This window comes from Salmo salar, chromosome 13 (assembly GCF_965601325.2).
Source record: "Salmo salar chromosome 13, fSalSal1, whole genome shotgun sequence".
Lineage (NCBI taxonomy): Eukaryota > Metazoa > Chordata > Actinopteri > Salmoniformes > Salmonidae > Salmo > Salmo salar.
In genome coordinates, this window is record NC_138303.1 from 46,216,995 (window position 1) to 46,242,358 (window position 25,364).

General features: G+C 41.8%; 1 protein-coding gene across 4 annotated transcripts; it reads right to left on the minus strand.

The window, feature by feature from the left end:
- Positions 1–1,830: 1,830 nt before the first annotated feature.
- Positions 1,831–20,594, minus strand: larp4aa (La ribonucleoprotein 4Aa). Of its 4 annotated transcripts, none has more exons than XM_014135731.3 (17): positions 20,037–20,594; positions 15,987–16,110; positions 15,095–15,262; positions 14,779–14,866; positions 14,363–14,499; positions 11,720–11,823; positions 11,365–11,475; positions 11,172–11,225; positions 10,794–11,000; positions 10,254–10,357; positions 9,692–9,733; positions 7,401–7,607; positions 6,466–6,517; positions 6,097–6,255; positions 5,719–5,891; positions 5,075–5,294; positions 1,831–4,893 (listed from the first exon to the last, which is right to left on the minus strand). In XM_014135731.3, exons 1-17 carry the CDS (start codon positions 20,151–20,153, stop codon positions 4,462–4,464), a joined length of 2,499 nt encoding a protein of 832 aa, XP_013991206.2. In that variant the 5' UTR covers positions 20,154–20,594; the 3' UTR covers positions 1,831–4,461. The 4 variants fall into 4 exon arrangements, with proteins under 4 accessions (XP_013991206.2, XP_013991209.2, XP_045549261.1 ...); XM_014135734.3 differs by lacking the exon at positions 20,037–20,594 and adding an exon at positions 19,260–19,415; XM_045693305.2 differs by lacking the exon at positions 20,037–20,594 and adding an exon at positions 17,975–18,188.
- Positions 20,595–25,364: the final 4,770 nt, after the last annotated feature.

A 25,364-nucleotide genomic window follows, 5' to 3' on the forward strand; every position in this document is an offset into this window, starting at 1 on the left:
AGCAGCAGGACCACTACCTCCGCCTTTGTGCAAGGAGGAGCAGGAGAAGCACTGCCAGAGCCCTGCAAAATGACCTCCAGCAGGCCACAAATGTGCATGTGTCTGCTCAAACGGTCAGACACAGACTCCATGAGGGTGGTATGAGGGCCCGACGTCCACAGGTGGGGGTTGTGCTTACAGCCCAACACCGTGCAGGACATTTGGCATTTGCCAGAGAACACCAAGATTGGCAAATTCGCCACTGGCGCCATGTGCTCTTCACAGATGAAAGCAGGTTCACACTGAACACATGTGACAGACGTGACAGAGTCTGTAGACGCCGTGGAGAACGTTCTGCTGCCTGTAACATCCTCCAGCATGACCGGTTTGGCGGTGGGTCAGTCATGGTGTGGGGTGGCATTTCTTTGGGGGGGCCGCACAGCCCTCCATGTGCTCGCCAGAGGTAGCCTGACTGCCATTAGGTACCGAGATGAGATCCTCAGACCCCTTGTGAGACCATATGCTGGTGCGGTTGGCCCTGGGTTCCTCCTAATGCAAGACAATGCTAGACATCATGTGGCTGGAGTGTGTCAGCAGTTCCTGCAAGAGGAAGGCATTGATGCTATGGACTGGCCCGCCCGTTCCCCAGACCTGAATCCAATTGAGCACATCTGGGACATCATGTCTCGCTCCATCCACCAACGCCACGTTGCACCACAGACTGTCCAGGAGTTGGCGGATGCTTTAGTCCAGGTCTGGGAGGAGATCCCTCAGGAGACCATCCGCACCTCATCAGGAGCATGCCCAGGCGTTGTAGGGAGGTCATACAGGCACGTGGAGGCCACACACACTACTGAGCCTCATTTCGACTTGTTTTAAGGACATTACATCAAAGTTGGATCAGCCTGTAGTGTGGTTTTCCACTTTAATTTTGAGTGTGACTCCAAATCCAGACCTCCATGGGTTGATAAATTGGATTTCCATTGATTATTCTTGTGTGATTTTGTTGTCAGCACATTCAACTATGTAAAGAAAAAAGTATTAAGATTATTTCATTCATTCAGATCTAGGATGTGTTATTTTAGTGTTCCCTTTATTTTTTGCAGTATATAAACCCAAGTTACAATTCATAAAAGGAAATCAATTGAAATAAATTAATTAGGCCCTAATCTATGTATTTCACACAACTGGGCAGGGGCACAGCCATGGATGGGCCTGGAAGGGCATAGGCCCACCCACTGGGGAGCCATTTAGAATAAAATGTTCACTACAAAAGGGCATTACAGACAGAAATTCTCGGTTTCATCAGCTGTCCAGGTGGCTGGTCTCATACGATCCCGCAGGTAAAGAAGCCGGATGTGGAGGTCCTGGGCTGGTGTGGTTCCACCTGGTCTGCGATTGTGAGGCCAGTTGGACTTCCTGACAAATTCTCTAAAACGGAGGCAGCTTATGGTAGAGAAATAAACATTAAATTATCTGGCAACAGCTCTGGTGGACATTCCTGCAGTCAGCATGCCCCCTCAAAACCTGAGACATCAGTAGCATTTTGTGCGGCAAAACGGCACATTTTAAAGTGGACTTATTGTCCCCCGCACTAGGTGCACCTGTGTAATGATCATGCTGTTTAATCAGCTTCGTGATATGCCATACCTGTCAGGATTATATTGTCAAAGGAGAAACTCACTGATAGGGATGTAAATAAATCTGTGCACATAATTTGAAACGCACACTTTTTGTGCATATAGAACATTTCTGGGATTTATCAGCTCATGAAACCAACACTTTACATTCTGCGTTTATATTTCTGTTCAGTGTACTTTGAAACAACAAAAAAAGGTCAGAACTCAAAAGCCAAATCAAAATAATTTATTTATGACATTTCATACAGAGTTTTAGAATTTAGTGTCTCAAACACTTAATTGATCCATTGCCATATTTCCTTGTTGCTACCCCAAACCAAAAATGAACAAAAGAAAATGCCAAGCATGAGAAAAAAAAAGCTATTCCTGTAGATTTTCACAAGCCTGTCTGCCTCAATGTCATTACCATATGCTTCTAAAATGATTTCACATTACTTAAACAGTAAGATGTTCTTTTTTTTTTTTTAAACAAGTGCATTTATTTCATTACACTAGATCACTAGCTGCTCAAAACTCATGAAAAAAAAAATAAAAGCCTCAGTGATTGGTTAAATCATTTATAACTACATTACTAAACCCCAAGTCAATGCATCAAGTATTTCTCTCAGTTGAAATCTCAAACAATATGTCAAATGTGTGATTCTTTGCCAATGCGATTTCACACACAACTTTGGGGAAACCAGCCTACCAAGATTGGAAAAAGCGTTGCACAGTAGGATTAAAATAAATAAAATGTAAAAAGCAAATAACGTTGTCCAGTAAGTTCAAACTTCAAATACCCAAGTCAAATTTCGTTCTTCGTTTTTATCAAATTTGAAAACAGCAAACTCACCCTAAAAAGCACAAAATCTGCAGTGGTGGATAGATACCAGTCTGACAAATGCCAGCCTCCCCTTCTCTGGAAGTTCAGCACTAGAACAAATACATTCTCCCGCACACACCTCTAGTGAAGGGTTAATAATGATATAGCATAGGCAACTACACCTCTAATGTTCAGTTTAAACTGGGACAAAGTTTTCCCAAAGGACTACATTACCTAGCAAACCTTGCCGAGCGATTCAACTCTTTGTGCGTCCCAAATGCCACGGTGTTCCCTATATAATGCACTACATTTGACCAGGGCCCTGGTCAAAAGTAGTGCACTTTATAGGTAATAGGGTGCCATTTGGGACGCACACAAAGCTTTTACCCTACCAAGTCAACTAGGATCGTAGGCAGCTGGCACATAGCACATAGAAATGGTCTGTTATCGTTTAACCCCTTTACGTTGCTGCCAAATGTATTATATAAGCTAGCTAAATCACTCTCAGCTAACAGCATTCAGCCTACTTCTGAATGATATTGCTATACCATCATTTATTTATATTTACAATACACAGAATGTGTTGCTAAACCTGAATATACTGCATTGATGTGGAGAAACCAACAAGATCTTGCCAAGACCATTCCAGTCAACTCATCAACCTAAGCACAGGCAGTCAGGTTTGACTGCATCGACCTTAGCCTGGTCTCAGATCTGTTCGTGCCCTTGCCAACACCATTGCTGTCATTGTTAAGCCAAACATGACAATTACATAAGGAGTTAGGGCAAGAGAGCCGAAACAGACTGGCACCCAGGCCACATCAACATATCTATTCCCTAGGTTTCCATAAAAATAGCCTAACTAAGCTACAATCCCATTGTGAATAGTAAGTTGTAAACAGAGAGCCTGACTGATTATCAGTATGTATGAACTGAATCCATTAGAAGACGGGAAATCCAGACAAATCAGGAAATGAAGATAAAAATAGATGAAACAACTTCAAATAAACAGCATTGGACCAGGAGACTGCGATCTGCGAGTCGGACCGCGCGTTGCGCTGCTCCTACCCAGAGTGGATTTCAGCTTAAAAAAAATATTATAATAATTCACCCTTCCTTCCGCAAACAAGAGCCTTCCAGCTCTGGGCAAAAACCACCGACATAAAACTGTAGCTTGATTGTTACCGATAATTTTGTTGACCTTTTTACAGATAACATAGTTGAGCCAATAATTACCAAGCCTCAAATTATATCTTTTTTATTTTCAATGAATAAACAGAGGATCATCTCTAACGGCCTAATTTCAGGTCATCGATTCCGATTCTAGAATGTTAGAATCACAATGAGCCGCTCGTTCGTTCCATGAAATTCAGTGCAACAGCAAACTGAACTGTAGCACTCTGTCCCAATCTGTTTGCTTAGCAGCAGTCAATGCATTAACAGACATCTTAATTAATCAACCCAGCTTATCTAGTCATTCATCCTTGCCAAACCTACGCTCACAAGAAAAAAAAAGAAATGTCTCATCGTCACTGCGTTGTTAGTGATATCTTTGTATGTGTATACGACATGTATGCTCTTTTCTTTAGTGCATATGTTTCTTGCAGACCAACATCTATTCTTTAAAATAAAAAATGGCAGAGGGCCTTAATACAGGGCCCAAATGCCCCACCTCTCCTCAGTTAGAGAAGAAAATGAAACAGCCTCCAAAGAGAGCACATTGATTTTAAAATCACTGATTTTAAATTCTGTGAATACATTTGTTTACGAGGCCTAAATGAGATCTTTTTCCTTTTTAAAAATCACTGTGAAAGTTCAGTTTCTTTTTTGCCCTCTTTCTCCTGGATGTCCCCAGGCTTCCATTTCATTGTCATTTCACAAAGCTTTTTTTCTTTCTTTGGGACAATGCTCCAGGAGGCAGACAGGAGGAGGCGGCTACCGTTAAGATTGTTGCTTTTATATGCATTTCATTTTTTATATATTTATATCCACGTATATATTTCATACTTTTGTTTGTTTTCGTTATTCATATCGGAAGTTTTACTTTGGCGATACCGGGGGGATGTTCTGCTCTTTGCCAGTGTGTCGGGGGCCTCCTTGAGGGGAGCTGCGGCAGGCTGGTTGGGAGCCCCGTCTCTGTTCACGGAACTTGAGGCCCCCGTAGCCTCCCTGTCTGGAGGGCCCGTTGCTGCGGTAGTAGCCTCCATCCCGGGAGTCCCGGTCCCGATGGTCCCGATCACGGGGACGGGTCTCCTTGCACTCCCAGCCACCGTCCCTATCCTGGGCTTTGTCCTGCCGGTCTCCCCTGGGGCGGTCGCCTGAGCTGGTGGTGGAGCTGGAGCCTGGCTCCTCTACCTTGTTGACGCGCAGCTCACGCAGAGGCTGGGCTGGCGGGGAAGGGGTGGCCGAGGCTGGGGGGGCCGGAGGGGGGGCTCGCTGGCACACCTCGGCATAGCTAAGCTTACGGGGCTCCTGAACAAGAATCAGAAAAACGGAACAATGAGTTCAGAGGAACAGATGTAGATCTAAGAGTTCAGGTAGAGAACGGAAACCAATTACGTTTCATAAAATGAAGAAGCAATCCCAATGTAAAACAAAGCAATCATCTCTAAATGGCTAGATTAGAGGTACAGGATTATCTTTGGTGCCTCACCACTGATGCAGGGGTAGCGGTGGTGGCTGGGGTGCTGGGTGTAGCTGGAGTGGAGGACACTGTGCTGGGTTGAGGCTTGGGGCCAGGCATAGCTGGCTGTGTGGAGGGGAGTCCGGATGGGTTGGCCGCACAGGGAGCAGGTGTGGGTGGGGTCACTTTGGGGGCTGGGGGCTCTGCTACCCTCTCCACCTTCTCCCACTTCTTCTCCTGATGGGGTACGCTACAGAAGAACAAAAAGCAGGAAGGAAAGGAAAGACCCATTCAACCCAGTTAGTTTTAATGTCATTATGACTGAGGCAGACCTTGGTATGCTTCTTTGAGCTCTATTGACGATTCTAGTCAATTCAGTACAACTTTATTGGCAGATCACTAATATTAACAAGGCAAGTCTAGAATTCACCTGTGACATTAGCTTTACATCTGATTGACTTGAGGCTAGCCAGTGATCAATCTTTCAACGAAATTGCTAGGAGCAGAATTACCAGCTAACATACAAAAATGTATGCACCCACTAATGTAAATCGCTCTGGATAAGAGCGTCTGCTAAATAAAATGTAAACCGACAAATCTCTATACACAAAGAGTGATATTACACTCTAACCCTCTGAAAAAGAATGCACAGACTTCAGCCTATTTTCCCTTACCTGGGGGCAGGTGCATGGATGGGGCTTCCGTGGGGGAGTGCAGCAGGTTTGGCTGCAAGCTGAGCAAGATTAGAGACACACACTGCCTCCTCATGTCCTGGGGCTGGGGTCGGGGCTGGGACAGGTCCGGCACCCACTTCCTTGCTGGATTCCTTGTTTGCTTGTTCCGGCGTCTGTAGAGAGTAAGGTAAGACTGAAGTCAGCATATGAGCAAAAAAACAACACCCAAACTAACTTGAGATCTGCATGTGAAACTCCAGTTTGTGATTTACGCAAAAAGTCTGAGTTGATCGTATGCATCTCAAGTTAGGATTCTGCCCAAAATGAAGTGATAGGAGTGTGGTAGCAAGGCGTTAACCATTGGGATCCCGTCTGTACCTTGTCTTTGTTCAGTCCTCGCACCACGTCTGACATCCTGTTCTCCAGTAGGGGCTCTCCCTGTGTACTGGCCACACAGCCCGGCAGCGGGGGGAAGTTAGTAGCGGCCAGGTCAAACTTAGGGACTGGCACCTTTACCTCAGCCAGGGGTATGGGCCTCTGGAGGGGGAAAACAAAGAGAACACTTACATTTGGCACCATACAAACTCAAATGTACATACTAACAAAATAAGCTTAAAAACAAAAAAGACATGCAAGCAAGGAAAACAAGGCAAGACAGAGTTGATAACCGGTTTGGTCCAGATTAAATCTATTATGCAAAAGCCAACTAAGTCCACATAGTAACTGTCATTCGTCTTGCAACGGTACCGTAATCCGCTCATCCTCTCTCCTCCTTCTTGTGCCTCTGTATGTCGTCCTTCTGTAATCGAGGACAGAAGAGGTTTTTAGAAGTGGTTCAGAAACTAGTACACAAGTGTTCCGTTAACCGACTTAACATTCTCCATATCAGACCTTCAGATCTCATAATCTTAGCGCTCATCGGGACAGGTGTGAAGGATCATAGCTTAGGGGAGAGGGGGAGCGTAGGTAGAGGACGAGGGGGAGCGTAGGTAGAGGACAAGGAGGAGAGAATGGAAAAGACCCAAAGCCAATCACACGCCACAGCCTGTTTTCCCCTCCTGCACATCAAGTTGTCATCACTAGGTCTGAGATGACCCGGAAGAATTCACCACTTCAAAAACAGAATGTCATTGTTCCATTAGGGGGGTAATACCATCCCTGAGGACCTCACGGTGTTCTGTCATAATACCAGATTGAGAGAGATGCATTTTTTCCTTTTACCCCTTTTTCGTTATATCCAAATTGGTAGTTAGTCCTGTCCCGTCTTTGCAGCTCCCCTATGGACTCAAGAGGTGAAGGTCGAGAGCCATGCGTCCTCCGAAACACGACCCTGCCAAGCCGCACTGCTTCTTAACACACTGCTTGCTTAACCCAGAAGAACCAATGTGTTGGAGGAAACACTGTCCAGCTGGCAACCGAAGTCAGCTTGCAAGCAAGGAGTTGCTAGATCGCGATAGAACAAGGAAATCCTGGTCGGCCAAACCCTCCCCTAACCCAGACGATGCTGGGCCAAATGTGTGTTCCGGTCACGGCCGGCTGTGACACAGCCTGGGATCGAACCTGCGTCTGTAGTGATGCCTCAAGTGTTGCGATGCAGTGCCTTAAACGGCTGCCCCAATCGGGAGGCCCCCCCGAGAGACCTTTATGAAAACAACAAAAAAGTTCATAAGTGTCAGGCTCACCTTCCGCGTCCAGCCATGCTTCCGTCATCATTGAGGTCCGAGGAGGTGGAGATGTGGGGGAAGGCTGAGTTCAGGTCTGGAGGTGTCTGGGTCTGCAGAGGTCCAGGGCCGGTGGTGGGGGGCTGGGGACTCCTCAGGCCAGTCAAGCTCTCCAGGGGAACAGGGGCCACTTCGCCTGGTCTCCCCAACTGGGGCTTCACGTGTGCCCTAATAAATACGACCCAGGGTTACAGAGGCTAATCTTGGCACAACTGGGACGTGGTGGGGATACAAATAGCATGCAGCATCTAGGCCTACATTTGATGATATATACGCCAACATGCAACGGATGTGCGAAGAAAACTAAGACAAGTGTCGGCTGAAATTAACTTTGCAAGAGTATTACAAACACCCCACCCCCTTTCAATTCATGCATTGTTTTTTTCAAGCCCATGCTTAAAGAACTTCAGATATTAATCTTTGCACTTGTCGGGACAGGTGCGGAGATTCAGGGTTTTGGAGGGAGAGGAGCAGTTAGGTGTGAGCACAGGAGGAGAAACAGAGAGACCCATTCCCTCCAAAGACTGTATTCCCTCTATGCACATCAATGTGTCATCAGGTCCAACCAGTGTCAGTGACATGACACAAGAGTACAATAGAATAAGCCAATCATTATGTCTGCCCAATACTCATCTTTAGAAATACATGCATTTGTTAAGTGGTGGAGGCATTTCTCAATTTAAAAAAAAATACCCTGCAAAGTTAACGTGGGTATCCGTACCAATTCGCCAGCTAAAATAAGGTTATTTCTTATTCAGGTTGAAATGGCAGTTCGCAAAGGAAAAGTTACCAGTCAATCATTCTTGGCTGACCAAATCTCCATTCCATATTACAGTAGCTAGCCGTCTTATTTATAAAGTCATCATATGAAACAGATTAGGTCACAGGAATTTCCCCTCACCTCTTAGTAAAGGACATTTATTTGGTAGCATGACTACATTACCAAAGTACAGCTGTACTACGGAAACATTTATAATGAAACTAAGAGATAAATGAAAAGAAATAAAATGGATGGTTAGTCAGGATGAGAGAAATGGTTAAATGACAAAATGGAGAGCTAGCTAGATCAATGTGGATAGGAGCCAAGTCATAGTTAGAACTGTTATCTGAGCTATAGCCTATAAAACTGTTATTAAACAGTGGTGTAAAGTACTTCAGTAAAAATATTTTAAAGTACTACTTAAGTAGTTTATTGGGATATCTGTACTTTACTATTTATATTTTTGCCAACTTTTACTTCACTACATACCTAAAGAAAAATGTACTTTTTCATCCATATACATTGTCCTTGACATCCAAAAGTAATCATAACATTTTGAGAGGAAAAATTCACACACTTATCAAGAGAACATCCATGCTGCGTCTGATCTGGAGGACTCACTAAACACAAATGATTAATTTGTAAATGTTACAAATGCAGAGGCTTGCTGTGCAATTAAACTGAACTTCTTTACTTCAGATCAAAATGTTAACTCACAAAACTCACTCATCCAATCCTCACACCTCCGTTCACATACAACGTGTCTGATACATTCTTAAAGCAACAGTGTTCAATACTCAACTGAGCTACGACACCACATTACTGAACACAACAGTAAATTGTTGGAGTATTGGAGTGTGCCCCTGGCTATCCATCAATACATTTATTTTGCCATCTGGTTTGCTTAATATAAGGAATTTGAAATGGTTTATACCTTTACTTTTGATACTTAAGTACATTTTTGCAATGCCATTTACTTTTGACACAAGTATATTTAAAACCAAATACTTTTAGTCTTTTACTCAAGTACTATTTTACTGGGTGACTCACTAACTTGAGTCATTTTCTATTAAGCCATCTTTACTTTTACTCCACTAATTATTACTTTTTCCACCAATTATTAACTCTTCTAAACATCTTGCAAACCGAAGCTGTCAAATGACTTAACAAATCCGATATGTCAATGTTGAAAGTATTAGCTGAACTGTTATGCGCTGGCTGTCAAAGCTAAGACCAGTTATAGATTTAGTCATTTGGCTGTAGACTAGAATAGTAAGACATGGGATAATGCTAAACTGTTCAAATCAAAATCAAATTTGATGTAGCATATTTAGCAGACGTTATTGCGGGTGTAGCGAAACGCTTGTGTTCCTAGCTCCAACAGTGTAGTAGTACCTAAACTGTTATAAACAGCTATGAACTGACAAAGCTGTCAGTGGTATTGCAAGAGATGGGGAAGCGATGAAGCTGATATGCAGTATAATGGCTGTACCTGAAGGCATTTATTACATTCTTTCTTGAATAGAGGGGTACACTGCGGGGACAGACAGTAAGAGAACAGGTGGTGAATTCAAAACCTTACCTTGGACTGGTTCATTCAACAACTCACACACTATTAATATGGAAATGCAAAATCTGTGGTTTTATGTAAGGATATATGCCATTAGGCTACGGCCACAGAGATGCATGGACAAAAAAAATAATACTTCGTATTTGCATTCATAAATTGCCTGTTTTTGTCAGTCAAAGGTTCAATCCAAGTAAACCATTTTCCCGACAAGCTGCATAAGTAAAAAGGCGAAACGATTGTGCGTTTTTGAACGGATAATCTCAAATTGAAAAACCACTGGATCAATCCATAATTTCCACACAATTTCTGTGCGGCTGTAGCCTTATTCTACGAAGGGAGAAAATGGCACAAAGTATTTACAAATTTTACTCTAGTTTATCCACAAACTGGCATGTACGGGTTCAAAGCATCTTCACCCACAGAAAGACAACTTGAAACCACTCACGGCACTTCAGAGAGAATACAAGATCAACTTTCAACGTACCGGTTTCTGTTATAGGGCCGAGTCATATTAAGGGAGTTGTTGGCAGTTTTGTAGTGTCCAGTAGAACTGAATCCATTCACAAAGCCACTGTTGGGAAATGGTGCCTGGAGATGTGGGAAAAGGAGGAAGAATACTTCATTGTCAATATTCTTAAACTTAATTTTTCCTTTTGGTCTGATCAGCCCAACCCCGAGACACACACACACACACACACAGCGGGATTGGAAGCACATGGTCAGTCGCAGTGTAGTGCAGGAGAGTTACTATTCATTACACAAGCTTCCACCTTTCAAATCAAATCACATTTATACAGGTCACTGTTGAACAAGAAATATCTATAATATTTTGTCATTCTCAATTTCATTAATAGGAAGATCTCTTTAGGATTTTCTCAATAAGACTCACCGAATGAAATTACAGTTGACACAATTTACTAGGATAAAGTTTATAGTGCGCTGAAACTTACCAAATAATTTGAATATTATACATTTATACCACAGTTAACACCATAAAGATAATATATTGAGTGTTGATGTTCACCAGAGGAGTCTCAAAGTAGGGTGTAGGAGAGGGTGTCCAGGTCTGTGGTACGATGCCGTAGAGAGGGTACTGCTGCTGAGGGCTGTACACGTGCTGCATGTACAGGTTAGGATTGTACTGGGACTGGGTCTGGGCAGTGTACATGCTGCTATCCATGCTACGGTAGCCATTCTTAGCAAAGAACGTGTTGATGGCTTTTATCCTCGCCTGGAAGTTAGAAAAAAATCGAATCAAATAAATTAAAAAAAAACTTGTGAAACGAAACAAAATGTGGAAATTTGTCTTTGGCTTCACAATATGATTGCGAAGGGAAGAGAGATTAATAAAGGAAAGTGACACTCTTAAATTACATGTGATTGATTGTGTTATGTAACTCACCATGATAGGTTTTCCCTGAAATGTTTTCACCTCTTCTCTTAGATATCCGTGTGCCTGAACAGAGAGAAAGACAACAGACAGGCAGAAATTCCATAGGTCTTCTCAACAAAATTGGGATTGATACCTGCTTAACGCCCATTACACGAATTAGAAGCCTGAAGACTACTTTATACGCCAGTCAGATCCGGCTTACCTGTTGAGCGTCAGTGTCAGATTGGAATGTGATGTACCAGTTGTTGTTGTGCGCAAACTCCACACTAATCACTTTTGGACAGTTGTCATTTTTAAAGAGAGACTCCACTTCCTGAGGGGAAAAAATATATATAAGAGTAGGCGAGTTGCTGCTCAAATACAGCAAATGTGCCAGCATTGTAACTTAGGAGTACTACTAGCAATTCACCTTGTCATTTACAATAATAACACTGGCTACAAATATTGTTGTAACATGATTGCATATTGGTTATAAAGTGGTTAAAAGAATTGTTGTAAGAGTAATGTAACCATGGCTGTAACATGGTAATATGTTGGTTTTAACACGGTCGTCTGACCTCTACAGGTGTTGTCTCAGGAACCTCCCTCAGGATGATGATGCAGCGTTTGTGATTAGGACGCACTTTCTCTCCTTTCTCATCCACTTGTACCATTGGAGAGGCTGAGAACAAGAACAAACAGGGTCAGAAATTACATCACTATCCATCTACATTACCAGTCAAAAGTTTGGACGCCTACTCATTCAAGGATTTTACTTTATTTTTACTGTTTTCTACATTGTAGAATAGTGAAGACAGCAACACTATGAACACACGTGGAATCATGTAGTAACCAAAACAAGTGTTAAATTAAAATATATTTGAGATTCTCCTAAGTAGCCACCCTTTGCCTTGATGACAGTTTGCACACGCTTGGCATTCTCTCAACCAGCTTCATGAGGTAGTCACCTGGAATGCATTTCAATTCAATTAACTGGCCCTCATGAGGACCACCCCACGAAAGGAAGACCCAGAGGTACGTCTGCTGCAGAGGATAAGTTCATTAGAGTTACCAGCCTCAGAAATCAGAGTTTAATTAACAGACACATCTCAACATCAACTGTTCAGAGGAGACTGCGTGAATCAGGCCTTCATGGTCGAATTGCAGCAAAAAAAGCTCTACCAGTGGAAAACTGTCCTTTGGTCTGATGAGCCCAAATTGGAGATTTTTGGTTCCAACCGCCATGTCTTTGTGAGACGCAGAGTAGGTGAACGGATGATCTCCGCATGTGTGGTTCCCAACGTGAAGCATGGAGGAGGTGTGAGAGTGCTTTGCTGTTGACACTCAGTGTTTTATTTAGAATTCAAGGCACACTTAATCTCACTAGGGTAGGGGGCACTATATTCACCTCCGGATGAAAAGCATGCCCAAAGTAAACTGCCTGCTACTCAGGCTCAGAAGCTAGGATATGCATATAATTAGTAGATTTGGATAGAAAACACTCCAAAGTTTATAAAACTTAAAATAGTCTGAGTATAACAGAACTGAAATGGCAGGTGAAAACCTGAGAAAAATCCATCCAGGAAGTGCCATTATTTTGAAATGGCTGTTTTTCCAATGAAAGCCTATCCACCATTTAAAGGGATAGGAACCAGATTCCATTCCCTATGGCTTCCACTAGTTGTGAACAGTCTTTAGACATTATTTCAGACTTTTATTCTGAAAAATGAGGGAGAATGACCACATTGAGTGCGTGGATAGTGGAATGTCCCCAGAGCCGTTTCCTGCATGCAACCGAGAGCGCACCCTTCTTGTTTTTCTTTTATATTGACAACGCTATTGTCCGGTTGAAATATTATCGATTAAGGCTAAAAACAACCTGAGGATTGATTATAAACATCATTTGACATGTTTCTACGAACTTTACGGATGCTACTTGGAATTTGTCTTCCTGTTGTGACCGCATTTGAGCCATTGGATTACTGAACAAAACGCGGCAACAAAATTGAGGTTTTTGGATATAAAAAGGGACTTTATCGAACAAAACAAACATTTATTGTGTAACTGGGAGTCTTGTCAGTGCAACCATATGAAGCTCATCAAAGGTAAGTGATTCATTTTATTGCCATTTCTGACTTTCGTGACTAATCTACTTGGCTGGTAACTGTATGTAATGTTTTGTGTGCCGAGCGCTGTCCTCAGATAATCGCATGGTTTGCTTTCGCCGTAAGGCCTTTCTGAAATCTGACACAGCGTCTGAATTAACAACAAGTTAAGCTTTATTTTGATGTATTGCACTTGTGATTTCATGAAAGCTAAATATTTTTAGTAATTTAATTTGGATTTGGCGCTCTGCAATTTCACTGGATGTTGGCCAGGTGGGATGCTACCGTCCCACACCCCCTAGAGAGGTTAACCAGCATGGCTACCACAGCATTCTGCAGTGAAACGCAATCCCATCTGGTTTGCGCTAAGTGGGACTATGATTTGTCTTTCAACAGGACAATGACCCAACACACTTCCTGGCTGTGAAAGGCCTATTTGACCAAGAAGGAGAGTGATGGAGTGCTGCATCAGATGATCTGGCCTCCAATCACCTGACCTCAACCCAATTGAGATGGTTTGGGATGAGTTGGAGCGCAGCGTGAAGTAAAAGCAGCCAACAAGTGCTCAGCATATGTGGGAACTCCTTCAAGACTGTTGGAAAAGCATTCCAGGTGAAATTGGTTGAGAGAATGCCAAGAGTGTTAAAAGCTGTCATCAAGGCAAAGGGTGGCTACTTTAAGGAATCTAAAATATATTTTGACTTGTTTTAACACTTTTTTGGTTACTACATGATTCTATATGTGCAAATTCATAGTTGATGTCTTCACTATTATTCTACAATGTAGAAAATAGTAAAAATAAATAAAAACCCTGGAATGAGTTGGTGTCCAAACTTTTGACTGGTACTGTACATACAGTAACTATAATTGAATGGGTTATACCACTCCATCATTGTCCTAAAAGTATTGCCATTGGTGCGTAACATTTAAAAATAATAATAATCAATACCATTCAATCACAAGTCCACTTGTTCCTAGACTGGTCACAGAGCTGTTTGTGCCGTCCCACATTGACCATAGGAGTAGGCAAGAAAACACAAACAGATTTGGGACCAGGGTACATGGTTCCACAAAAGTAGCAAAAATTACAAATAAAACAAAAGTTAAATTCCTTACATCGGAGTATGTCCAGGATGAGCTCCATGTCAGTAGTGAGGGCCTTGATGCTCTCCATGCTGGCTATGGTCCATATGGGGACAAACTGGTCACTGTCCATCTGGGACATCAGGTACAGGTCCTTGGACAGGTTCTCCCTAGACAACAAATGAGGGTCAAAGGTTATTATCATAAAACATACATGGCTATCAAACATTTACATTTATCCTAAGGAATTAACTTAATATATAATCACATAGCCAAAGCCCCATCAGACTATGGGTCATTCAGTAAGGCATAGTGTAGCAACATTTTTGCAACTACAAAACTAGTGTGTTTTAATTGGACAAGTTCAGGCACTATCCCCCAGTTACAAACATAGGAACAATTACACTCACCTAGAGGTAGAAGACCTAACCTAGAACATGTGTACTCACCTTGAGAAGCAGAACTCCAGTTCTTTCTTGAGGGAGTCTCTCAGGTTCTCTGATGAGAGGGGCCTTTCCTCTGTCAGCTTGGTCTCCCCTGCAAACCAACATGTGTTTCATTAGCATGTACTAAGGTAGGTAAGAAAACTCCATGAGGTCCGAAAAGACATCCGGAAGAGGTCTGCCGCAATAATGCATCTGTAAAAGTGTTATAATTTGTCAGTGAGAAACATGCAGCCTTGTGGCCATGATTCACTAATCTTAACCATCTTTATTGTATATGGTGCATTATGGGTAGTGTCGTTTAGTTAATTGTGCTACATACCTGACGTGTCGGTAGTGGTCTCAGTGGGGGTGAAGCCCAGGTCTGGGGGATCCATGCCGTTCACAGTGATCTCAGCTGTGGATGCTGCCGAGGAGCTGCTGTCCTCCAGGATAGTGAAACCAACACTGTACGGTTTACAACCGGGGGAGGACACAGACTCTGAATAACCTGGATGGGAGAGAGGGTACATCCGTGGTGTTATTTATTGTTTGACTCTTCAGTTAATAGTATGTGTGATAATTGTAAAAACCTATTAGTAGCCTGTTCGAAATTCCACTGCCGAAATGTCTGCACTTGGACAGAAAGAGTGCAACAGGGGTCGTAATTTATTGTTAAACTCATAACTTTGTGATAAATTTAACAGATTTTTGTAAGCTAATGTGGATATTTTGACTGGCTATGTCTGTTGCTGCTGTGCCACTGCACCCTCTTGGCCCCACAGTTTTATAAAGAGAGTTCTCAATAACAATAGGCCTATAGATTTCAGTACATGTGGCATTGATGTCATGTATAGTACAGCATAGGTTGTGGTATGTTCCTTCTGTTGTCAGCCATAATAGCCCATCAGAGACAAGGGTTATTTCATTGATGTGGTGGATAAGATGAGCTTTCCTTACAATGTAAAAGCGCTTTGAGGATCTGGAAATGTGTTCTGAAATGTGTTATGCATAGCCAATCAATGATTATAAATGACACCCAATGTACCCTCTCTCCCATACAGGTTATTCCGAGTCTGTCCTCACCCGGTTGTAAACTGTACAGTGTTGGTATAGCGCTAGGTATGTATACAATCAAAAAAAATGTATGCACTCAATTCACTCTAAGGTGCATTGGCTAAAAGAGTCTGCTAAACTACATACATTATTATATGTTGTTAAGTGTCGTTTCTCACCCTCAGTGACGTCAGCCGGGGGCCACTGTGCTCCGTCAGGGCCGTCAGCAGGGACCTCAGCGGGGGCCACAGACACCTGCCACACCTTGGCATTGGGGTTCAGACCAGCACCCTTGGAGGTGACCTTGGAACAGGGGGAGAGGAAATGCACTTTAAAAATGTACAGTAGCATACACTTCAGGGTTGAAAAACAATAGCATTTTGATTTTATTTATGCAACTTCAGTTTACTTTCTAAACAGACCGAATCAAAATGGAATTAATCCCAATCCTGACATACTTCTGTCTCCCTTTTTCATGCTGCCTGAGGAACACTCAAGTTGAAATGCGTTGCGGTAACGCATCCTGATGTATTGTCACTCTAGGCTGATCTGCTCTATGCATTTCGGTAAATGATTTGCAAATAGTTCATTAAAATTGGTGCCATCATACTGGCCACCTCTGTCTTTATTTCTTTCCATGTCAAATACAGTGCAATTTTCTTGCCCATCCTAAAACAAGGGAATTACACCCAGCATTTTGATTGTGCACACAACCACTCAAAAGACAAGAAAATATACTCGTCTGTGCTTCTCACACTAGGTAGACTTGTTTTAGGTAAGGGTTTCCCAGACTCAGTCCTGGGGCAGTGCTCCACATTGTTCTCCCAGTTTATTTTTGAATCTTTAAAAACGGCCCTGTGCAGTCAAACACTTAATTTTCCTGTGATTTTCAGTGTGATTCCACACTGAAAAGGCCACTTGAAAGGTGAGCCTGATATGGTGGGGAGGAATTTTGGCCTGCTGTAAATTATTTAATACACCATTAAGAGAGTCCCAAACATCTCTCTCAATAACATAATGTTTTCAGTTTCACCTCCAAACTCTCAGTCCGAGCTAAATTATTGCTTGAAAAAAAATTCAGTGGTGTAAAGAACTTAAGTAGTTTTTGGGGATATCTGTAGTTCACTTTATATTGACAACTTTTACTTCACTACATTCCTAAAGAAAATATACTTTTTACACCATACCTTTTCCATGACACCCAAAAGTACTGGTTACATTTGAATAGCTAGCAGGACAAGAAAATTGTCAAATCCACACACTTATCAAGAGGACATCACTGGTCATCCCTACTGATCTGGCCGACTCACTAAACACAAATACTTTGTAAATATGTCCAAGTGTTGGAGCGTGCAGCTGGTTCTCCGTAAATGAATAAAAAACATGAAAATGGTGCCATCTGGTTTGCTTAACATAAGGAATTTGAAATGACTCCTATATTTCCGTTTGATAATTAAGTATTTTTTAGCAATTTTATTTTGATACTTAGGTATATTTTAAACCAAATATTTTTAGACTTTTACTCAAGTACTATTTTACTGGGTGACTCACTTTTACTCGAGTAATTTTCTATTAAGGTATCTTTACTGTTACTCAAGTATGACAATTGGGTACTTTTTCCACCACTAGAAAAATGACTTTGCTAAGAAGACATTTGTTTCCATTTGACCATTTTAATTTAAAAATATTCACAGTAAGGTACAGAAATGATTTGATATTGAGATAAAGGTCCAATGCAGAAGTTAAGTGTTCATGAAAGTACCATGTAATGTGAACATGAATTGTAATTACCCTGTAATAACATTGGATAATCCCCTAATGTAAATCCGATAGAAATAAACATATTCAGGAGAAATATTTAACAAAAAATATATAACATCAATCTTGATACAAATTAAACGCCTCAATGAAGTATTACATTTGTTTCCATGAGCACAACATCCACACAAAACCGAAAACAGAAAGATTCATAAACAAGTAGGTAACTAAGCTATTGGGAACCAAATTTAATTCGTGGTCGATTTATACATTTTTATTTTCAGTACAACCACTGATCAAGAATGCCAAAGCAAGCATGGCGCGCTGTCCCCATCCACTATTAACCTTAGTCACTTGCAACTCGCCAGCTTGTTGTGTTGCCTACATTGTATCAAATAAAGTTGCTTACCTCGAGAACAACAATTTTGTTGTACTTTGTGGATAAACGTTTAAAACGCCAACGAGCTTCTATTGCGAACAAGAGTGAGAAGCAGAACTTGAGATGTTTTACTCCACAGTAGTTAATAAGTTTTAAAAAAAAAGACGACGCGTAAAGTCGATTGTTTTCTAAAAAAAAATCAACATGCGGTTCTCATTGAACTCCACCTACATCCTTAGCAGATGGACCCACATGACATGTCTCCGCAGAGCGCGCGCTCTCTTCCGTATGCTTTTACCGCCAACCCAAACCCAGAATCGCTGTTGGCAGGCAGCATTGTCAATCTCAAACACAAGCGATACATATAATGATATTTTGTTGCTGCTGCTACCCCTTCTACTGAGCCCTTAACCATTCCTGAGGATACTTGAGGCATGTGCCACTTTCTCTCGCCCCCATGTTCTAAAATCTAATATAGGAATTCGGAAATTAGTATTCTTTACAAGAGCATCTCGTCCGGTCTAGGGAGGATCCCCAATCCCCAGTTACATGACACCATTTTAAAATCGGGTGTGGATGGGCTTTAGAGGCTTGGCACAAATCCAAAAAGGTGTAGCCAGCGTTACATTTTAGTAATACAGCAGACGCTCTTATCCAGAGCGACTAACAGAAGCAATTATGGTAAAGTGCCTTGCTCAAAGGCACACCGAAGGATTTTCCACCTTGTCGGCTCGGTTACTGGGCCAATGCTATTAACTGCTAGGCTACATGCCGCCCCAGAGCTGTCAGTTACGTTTACTGGATATGACAGACAAAATATGTCCAACTTAGTATGTCAGCTACTAAGTTGGACATTAAAGCAACAATGACACAAATAAAAACAATACTGTGAAAACAGAAATATACTACGGCCCATAGCTTGACAAACTACAGCAGAATCAGTAAATACTTAGCTAATTAATGGCCATGCCAGGCACGTACTTAAACATTAACATACATATGAAGCATTTGATATGGGTCGTCATCTTGTTTCACCTTTGAGTCCACAGAGCTAGCTTTAGATAAAAGCAGTAGAATCTGCCACATAACGTTACCACTGGGGGGGTCGTACCTAGTCACCACCTGCTACAAAATGATCCACCCTTCTCGTACTAGTCTAACTGCTACTCCTGGCAAGAGCAGCTGTCACATCTCAATATACATTGTGGTTTCAAAATCATTTTAAATATTAAGGAGCACACCTTACACGGTGCACAATACGTCTGACAGTCCCTTTGTCTAGCAAAACAACTCGAATTAATATGTAGCAACATACTTGCAGTGTTAGCTTGCTGCTGTCTGGTTGCATCTCGTTACTTTAGCCCCAGTTTCTATATAGTCATCTGACACCGACTGTGCTGCATAGGCCGTGTATTTGCAACGCATGTTAGCTAGCTAGGTAACGTTGATTCGGCGAATTTTCTTGCTGGTTTGGTTGCATAGTTTGACTGCATCCGTGCGCCTGCCCGCCGTCTCCAATCGATAGTCTACTAAATAGCATTACAGTTGTCACTGCATAATGATTACTAGGCAAACTCCAAAATTAGCTACCTAGCCTGCTACTGCTAGCTAGGTTAGCAAATTAAATGGCTGCCAAAGTAGATGGCTACACTAAGCTTCAGATAACGCTTGGCTAGTTAGCCAACGTTAGCTGGCTAACTAATTACTCATGATCACTCTGTACGCAAAATAAGATAACGTTGCAAACAATATTTTCCATTGATTTACCCTAGCAAACCAACTGTGTGGCGTATTGAACGACAGCAAATAAATAATTCAGCCAAACATATGGCAACATACCTAGCTAACGTTAACTATAAATAACCTCAACCCAGTTCTCGATTTGAATCGGATTGGTAGTTAGCAGAAATCATGGCAAATGTAGGTAATATTATCGGCCTCAAGAGCCTATGACTGAGGCATGATGACCCTATTTGGAAAGGCAGTGGCAGGCAACAAATCATGGTGGTAGGAATGGGACTTAGGACGAGATGGTGTGTTGGCTAGGTGACGTTAGCTTAGCTAGTTAGTAAGAGTAGAGGCCGCAACTCACCATGCCGCCTGACCCTCCCCCGATCCCAAGTGGTGTGTCGTCCTCCACACAGGTCTTCGGTCCCGGATCACCCTCCTCCTGCAGCAGCCGCGGCTCTCCGCCCTGGTCCGAACTCATCGGCCGCTCCTGGCTCACGTCTCCCCCGTCGTTTTCCTCCCAACCCCCCGGCCTGCTTGCCACCCCTAATCTCTCAAAATACTGGTTTTACTGTCTACAATCAGTCTGCTTATCTCGTGCTAGACTTGTTTAGCCAACACCTAAACCTAACTAAATAGACAGGGTTAGCAAGTAAGCTATCCTACTTAGCTAGCTGGGTTGAATCAACGTGTATGAACCAAACTCGCACGACAATATACTACAGACGAAAACTATGCCAGATCATGAACCTACTTATACCACCTTTGTCACTAATGTTTATTCCCACACATTTTTACAAGCGTCAAAGGCGAATTCTTACCCGGGCAACCGAAGCGGACACTAGGGACACGCACCCTGCACGCACCTTTCTAAGAGCAGGCAGAGGCAGACATTAGTTAATTCCGCCACCGTCCCAACTCACATTGCGAGTTCGAAATGACCTTTGAAACTTTCGTGGTACTTTCCGTTTCCGGTTGACAAACTTAAAAACAAACAGCTTGGTCAGATAGGGATGTCTTTAAAAAAAATGTATATATATTGTAAAATATTTTAGTACGTTTGATCCAAGAAGGGCAATACTTACCAATGCAACTGAGGTGCAGTTTTTGATAATTATTTGCTTATAGCGTTTCTAAACCAGGGCTCCAACCTTGGCCATGGAGAGCTAACGTTACACCGTCCTATACGTTTTCGCTCCAACCGTAATCTAGCGCATCTGATTCTAATAATTATCTTGTTGATTAACTGAATCAGGTTAGTTACAACTGGGGTTGGATTGAAAACCTACAGGAGGGTAATCTCTCCAGGAACATGGTTGAAGAGCCCTGTTCTAAACCTTTATACTTTACTCTATTGGTAGGCTGATGAATCAGACAGGCTGATTCTGGTAGGCTATATACACAGCCTGAAACGAATGACTGCAAAATCGTCAAAGTTTTCTTTAAAGCCAAAATGTTTAATACAATTACATTTGAATTTACTTTCCCGGTAGTCTGGTGTGTTGGTTTTACAGTTGGGTGAAATTTGAGACCAAATATCCACAGGAAAATATTGTTTACCTGTCTTTTTAGGGTGCTGCTACTGAAGTTGAAATTTCTATCACCTGGCACTTGCGCAAACCATGTAAATACCTTCTGACTTCAGTTAGTATGCATGCATTGTGAAGGCCTACACACGTTTGCTAATGACCAAATGGCACGAGCACATGATGGAAGTACATGCACGCAATGCATACTAACGGAAGTCAGCAGGTGTTTACATGGGTGGCAAGGCAATGAAGAGACCTCGAGAGGACCCATAATCAACAATAGAATCATGATTATCGCCTTTATATAGTGTGAGTGAAAGGAAGTCACTCTGATGAAGTTGAACTTCAGTGGATATAACTTTTAGTCGAGCCAAGCGGCATGTGGTCGAAGATGGCGGATGAGAGTGAGTCAGATCCGAAGAATGCGCTTTATATTGGGTTATGGTTGGGTCGTGCCGCCGGGGAAATTGGAGGTACTGTGGAAAAAGAAGAAAGAGCGTAAAGAAAGCAGATGTTGAGTTTGAATTCGATGAAGCGAGCATCAACAAGTGATATGGTGTGTTGAGGAAGATTGGTGTTAAGTACAGAGTGAGCTGTACTCCAGACCGAGTTCTGGAGGTGAAATGGAAGAGAATGAGGGAGAATTACCGGAGGTGGTAGGTGTGGTGAAGATATTAGAGCCAAAGCCTCGCTCCAATGGTCATGGTAAAGATTAATTTGGTCCAGTGGGAGTGACATTTTTGGGAAAAGTTTTTTTCAGACCCATATGTGATTTCAGGGTAGTTGGGAAAAGGAGTTGGATGCAGTTGAAAGGTAACCCGAAGTGGTCTTGATGTGCCAAGCGTATAGAGACATATCCCGAGACTTTGGTGGCTCTACAAAGTATTGACTTTGGGGGGGTGAATAGTTATGCACGCTCAAGTTCTGTTTTTTTTGGTATTATTTCTTGTTTGTTTCACAAATATTTTGCATCTTCAAAGTAGTAGGCATGTTGTGTAAATCAAATTATACAAACCCCCAAAAAATCTATTTTAATTCCAGGTTGTAAGGCTACAAAATAGGAAAAATGCCAAGGGGGTGAATCTTTTGCAAGCCACTGTAGAGTCCCCTCCCCTAGCCTCTTGGAGCGCTGCCTCTGGATGAGCATTTTCTTGTTGGCTTATGGCCCTATACAGCTCGTTGAGTGTGGTCTTAGTGCCAGCATCGGTTTGTGGTGTTAAATAGACAGCTACGAAAAATATAGATGACAAATCTCTTGGTAAATAGTATGAACTACAGCTTATCATGAACCTCCAGACTTCCTGAATATTAGAGATTGTTAACAACAGCTGGTTGCCAAAGAGACACACTCCCGCCCTTGAGTTTAAGAGACAATGGGGTTCTGTCCTGCTGATGTATAGAAAAAACAGCTCGATTCATATTATCCATGTCCTTGTTCAGCCATGACTCCGTGAAGCATAGGATATTACAGTTTTTCAGGTCCCGTTGATAGGATAGGCTCGAATGGAGCTTGTCTAGTTTGTTCTCCAGTGATTGTACATTCGCCAATAGAACAGAGGGTAGAGGTGGTTTATTCACTCTCCGCCATAGTTTCATCAAGATTATCACGAGTCTGTAATAAAACACAGCATGTGTGGGTCAAAGTCAAGGAAGAAAACACTGTTCAAGCCATCAACATACTTTTTTGGTTCAGCAAAAGGTTCAGAAAATGTCTATTTTTAGACAGACTAGTGCATATTATAATTCTCGCCTCTCTTTTCTTCGACTCATATCTTCCCACCGGATATTTTCCTTTTCCTTCAGGAACCTTCTATACTCCCTCTGGTACGACACTTCTACCTTAAGCCGGTAGACTATTATCATGACAACAAGTAAAACGATACCTCCCACTGCAATCCCAACATTTATAATCCATGGGTCAATCCCCCCCTTTTTTGAAAAAAATAATTAACAATTGCCTGTTTAGCATGTTATTTTGGCATTAATACATGTCAGATATCAGTTTGCAAACAAAAAAATATATAATTGAGTTTATAATGCCGCATACAAACATGATCTCTTTGGTTTTCTTGAGTAAGGCATCTCCAAAATGCAGGTGTTTCAGGCTAGCTCAGTGCTTTCTGTGGTGGTGGGGCAAGCCAGCAGAAAATACGGAGCGTTGTGCCGTGATTGGCTCAGTGTTCTATCACTCATGGGGACACTACGTCACCTCCAAGTCTAAGGGTAGACTTCAAGCCCCTTGGGTGTAGCTTTGATTGTACTGATCATGTCAACATCATACTTTCAAAATCTTAGCTAGCAGTCATCACCATGAATCAAATTGACAATATACTGTCAAATCCTTTTTAATCCTGGTCATATGAAGAGAAAATATAGATAAAACAAATCAGTGCTCACCGGCCATTGGACATAAACATTACACAACAAGTTGGAAATCGCAAATTCAACAATGAGTGGTGAGTCCAAAAATGTATTGTATGCTGCTGCTGCATAAATTATGTAATATGCCAGGGAGATATGTATACTGCAGCTAAGAAAGTAATACTAAGCGTATGTTGTGTAGTAAGCTGTTAGTAGCCCATGTGCCTCACCCTAATAATTTGGTCTATTTTCACCTCTTAATTTCGCCTACTGTTCTGACTTGGTGGTGCACATGTAGCCTATATCCTGTTTTTGAGAAATGTAATCATTGAATATTGTAAGAGCTTTCATACCCCCTTTATTTATACTACGGTTCTGACCTGGTGTACAGGGAGCACACTGTAAGAACGGCCCATGTTCTGAATTCTGTCTATGTACATTTCAAAGGTACTGAACAAATAGTCCGTCCTAGCTCGCTCATTAATGTCTTAATCTAAATTACGGCTTGCCTCTTATCCGCTTGTCATCCTCTTATGCCATAATTTGTAGATCTCAATTGTCAGTAGAAACCATATTTGTTTAAGCAAGTCAGCCATATCAGCAATGTTTTTTTAAAAGGCAGTAAATGAGGCTGAATGAACTTTTTCGCTGCTAGACAAGGCTCCGCTAATAGCCAGGTGTAGCAGAGATATAGTGCAATTAAAGTATTGTTTAGTGTTGTGTTGTTTAGTGGCTTTGCTGGCATGCATCCCACAATTTTTTTTTTGCCCCACCAAGATTTACATGCTAAAATCGCCACTGTGTGTAGTAGACAAAGATGTCACCAGTGCGTATGTCTAATTCCACATTGACAAGTACAGTATCATACTTACAGGTGAATGATTGAGTCCCATTGATACAGAGCCACAGGAATGGTGACACATGTTTATGGCTGACTCATGTTAAAACATGCAAGCAACCAGGCCCTAAAACACACACACACACACACACCAAGAGAAATGTTTCATTTAGTCTGTCATACTCAAATAAATATATATATATATATATATATATATATATATATATATATATATATATATATATAGCGGTCAGCTAATAGTATAAAAGTGTGGAAACAAAACTGTAAGTGAAAACAAAAGTAATACTTTGCTCTGGTTGAAATGGTCATGGACTGATATTTGAAAGACAAAAAAGGTCCTGTGTGGCTGAATTGGTAAGAGTGGTCCCGTGTGGCTCAGTCGGTAGAGCATGGTGTTTGCAACGCCAGGGTTGTGGGTTCGATTCCCACGGGGGACCAGTACCAAAATAAAAAGACAAAAAAAAAATGTATGAAATGTATGCATTCACTACAGTAAGTCGCTCTGGATAAGAGTGTCTGCTAAATGACGTAAATGTAAATGAGTACCAAAGTTGTGGGTTCAATTCCCTCTGGGATTTCATGCAAGTTGCTTTTGATAAAAGCATCTGCTAAGTGGCATATACAGTGCATTCGGAAAGTATTCATACCCCTTGACTTTTCCACATTTTGTTACGTTACAGCTTTATTCAAAAATTGATTAAATATACTGCTCAAAAAAATAAAGGGAACACTTAAACAACACATCCTAGATCTGAATGAAATAAATAATCTTATTAAACACTTTTTTCTTTACATAGTTGAATGTGCTGACAACAAAATCACACAAAAATAATCAATGGAAATCCAATTCATCAACCCATGGAGGTCTGGATTTGGAGTCACACTCAAAATTAAAGTGGAAAACCACACTACAGGCAGATCCAACTTTGATGTAATGTCCTTA

What these genes read in the sequence shown, in the direction of transcription:
- larp4aa (XM_014135731.3), bottom strand. Translation starts at nt 20,153, where the DNA reads ATGAGTTCGGACCAGGGCGGAGAGCCGCGGCTGCTGCAGGAGGAGGGT. An exon ending in CTGGAGTTCTGCTTCTCAAG is followed by an intron (nt 14,500 to 14,778) that starts GTGAGTACACAT and finishes TTTGTTGTCTAG; the next exon opens with GGAGAACCTGTCCAAGGACC. An exon ending in GAGAGGATGAGCGGATTACG is followed by an intron (nt 6,256 to 6,465) that starts GTACCGTTGCAA and finishes TTCCCCCTCCAG; the next exon opens with AGGCCCATACCCCTGGCTGA.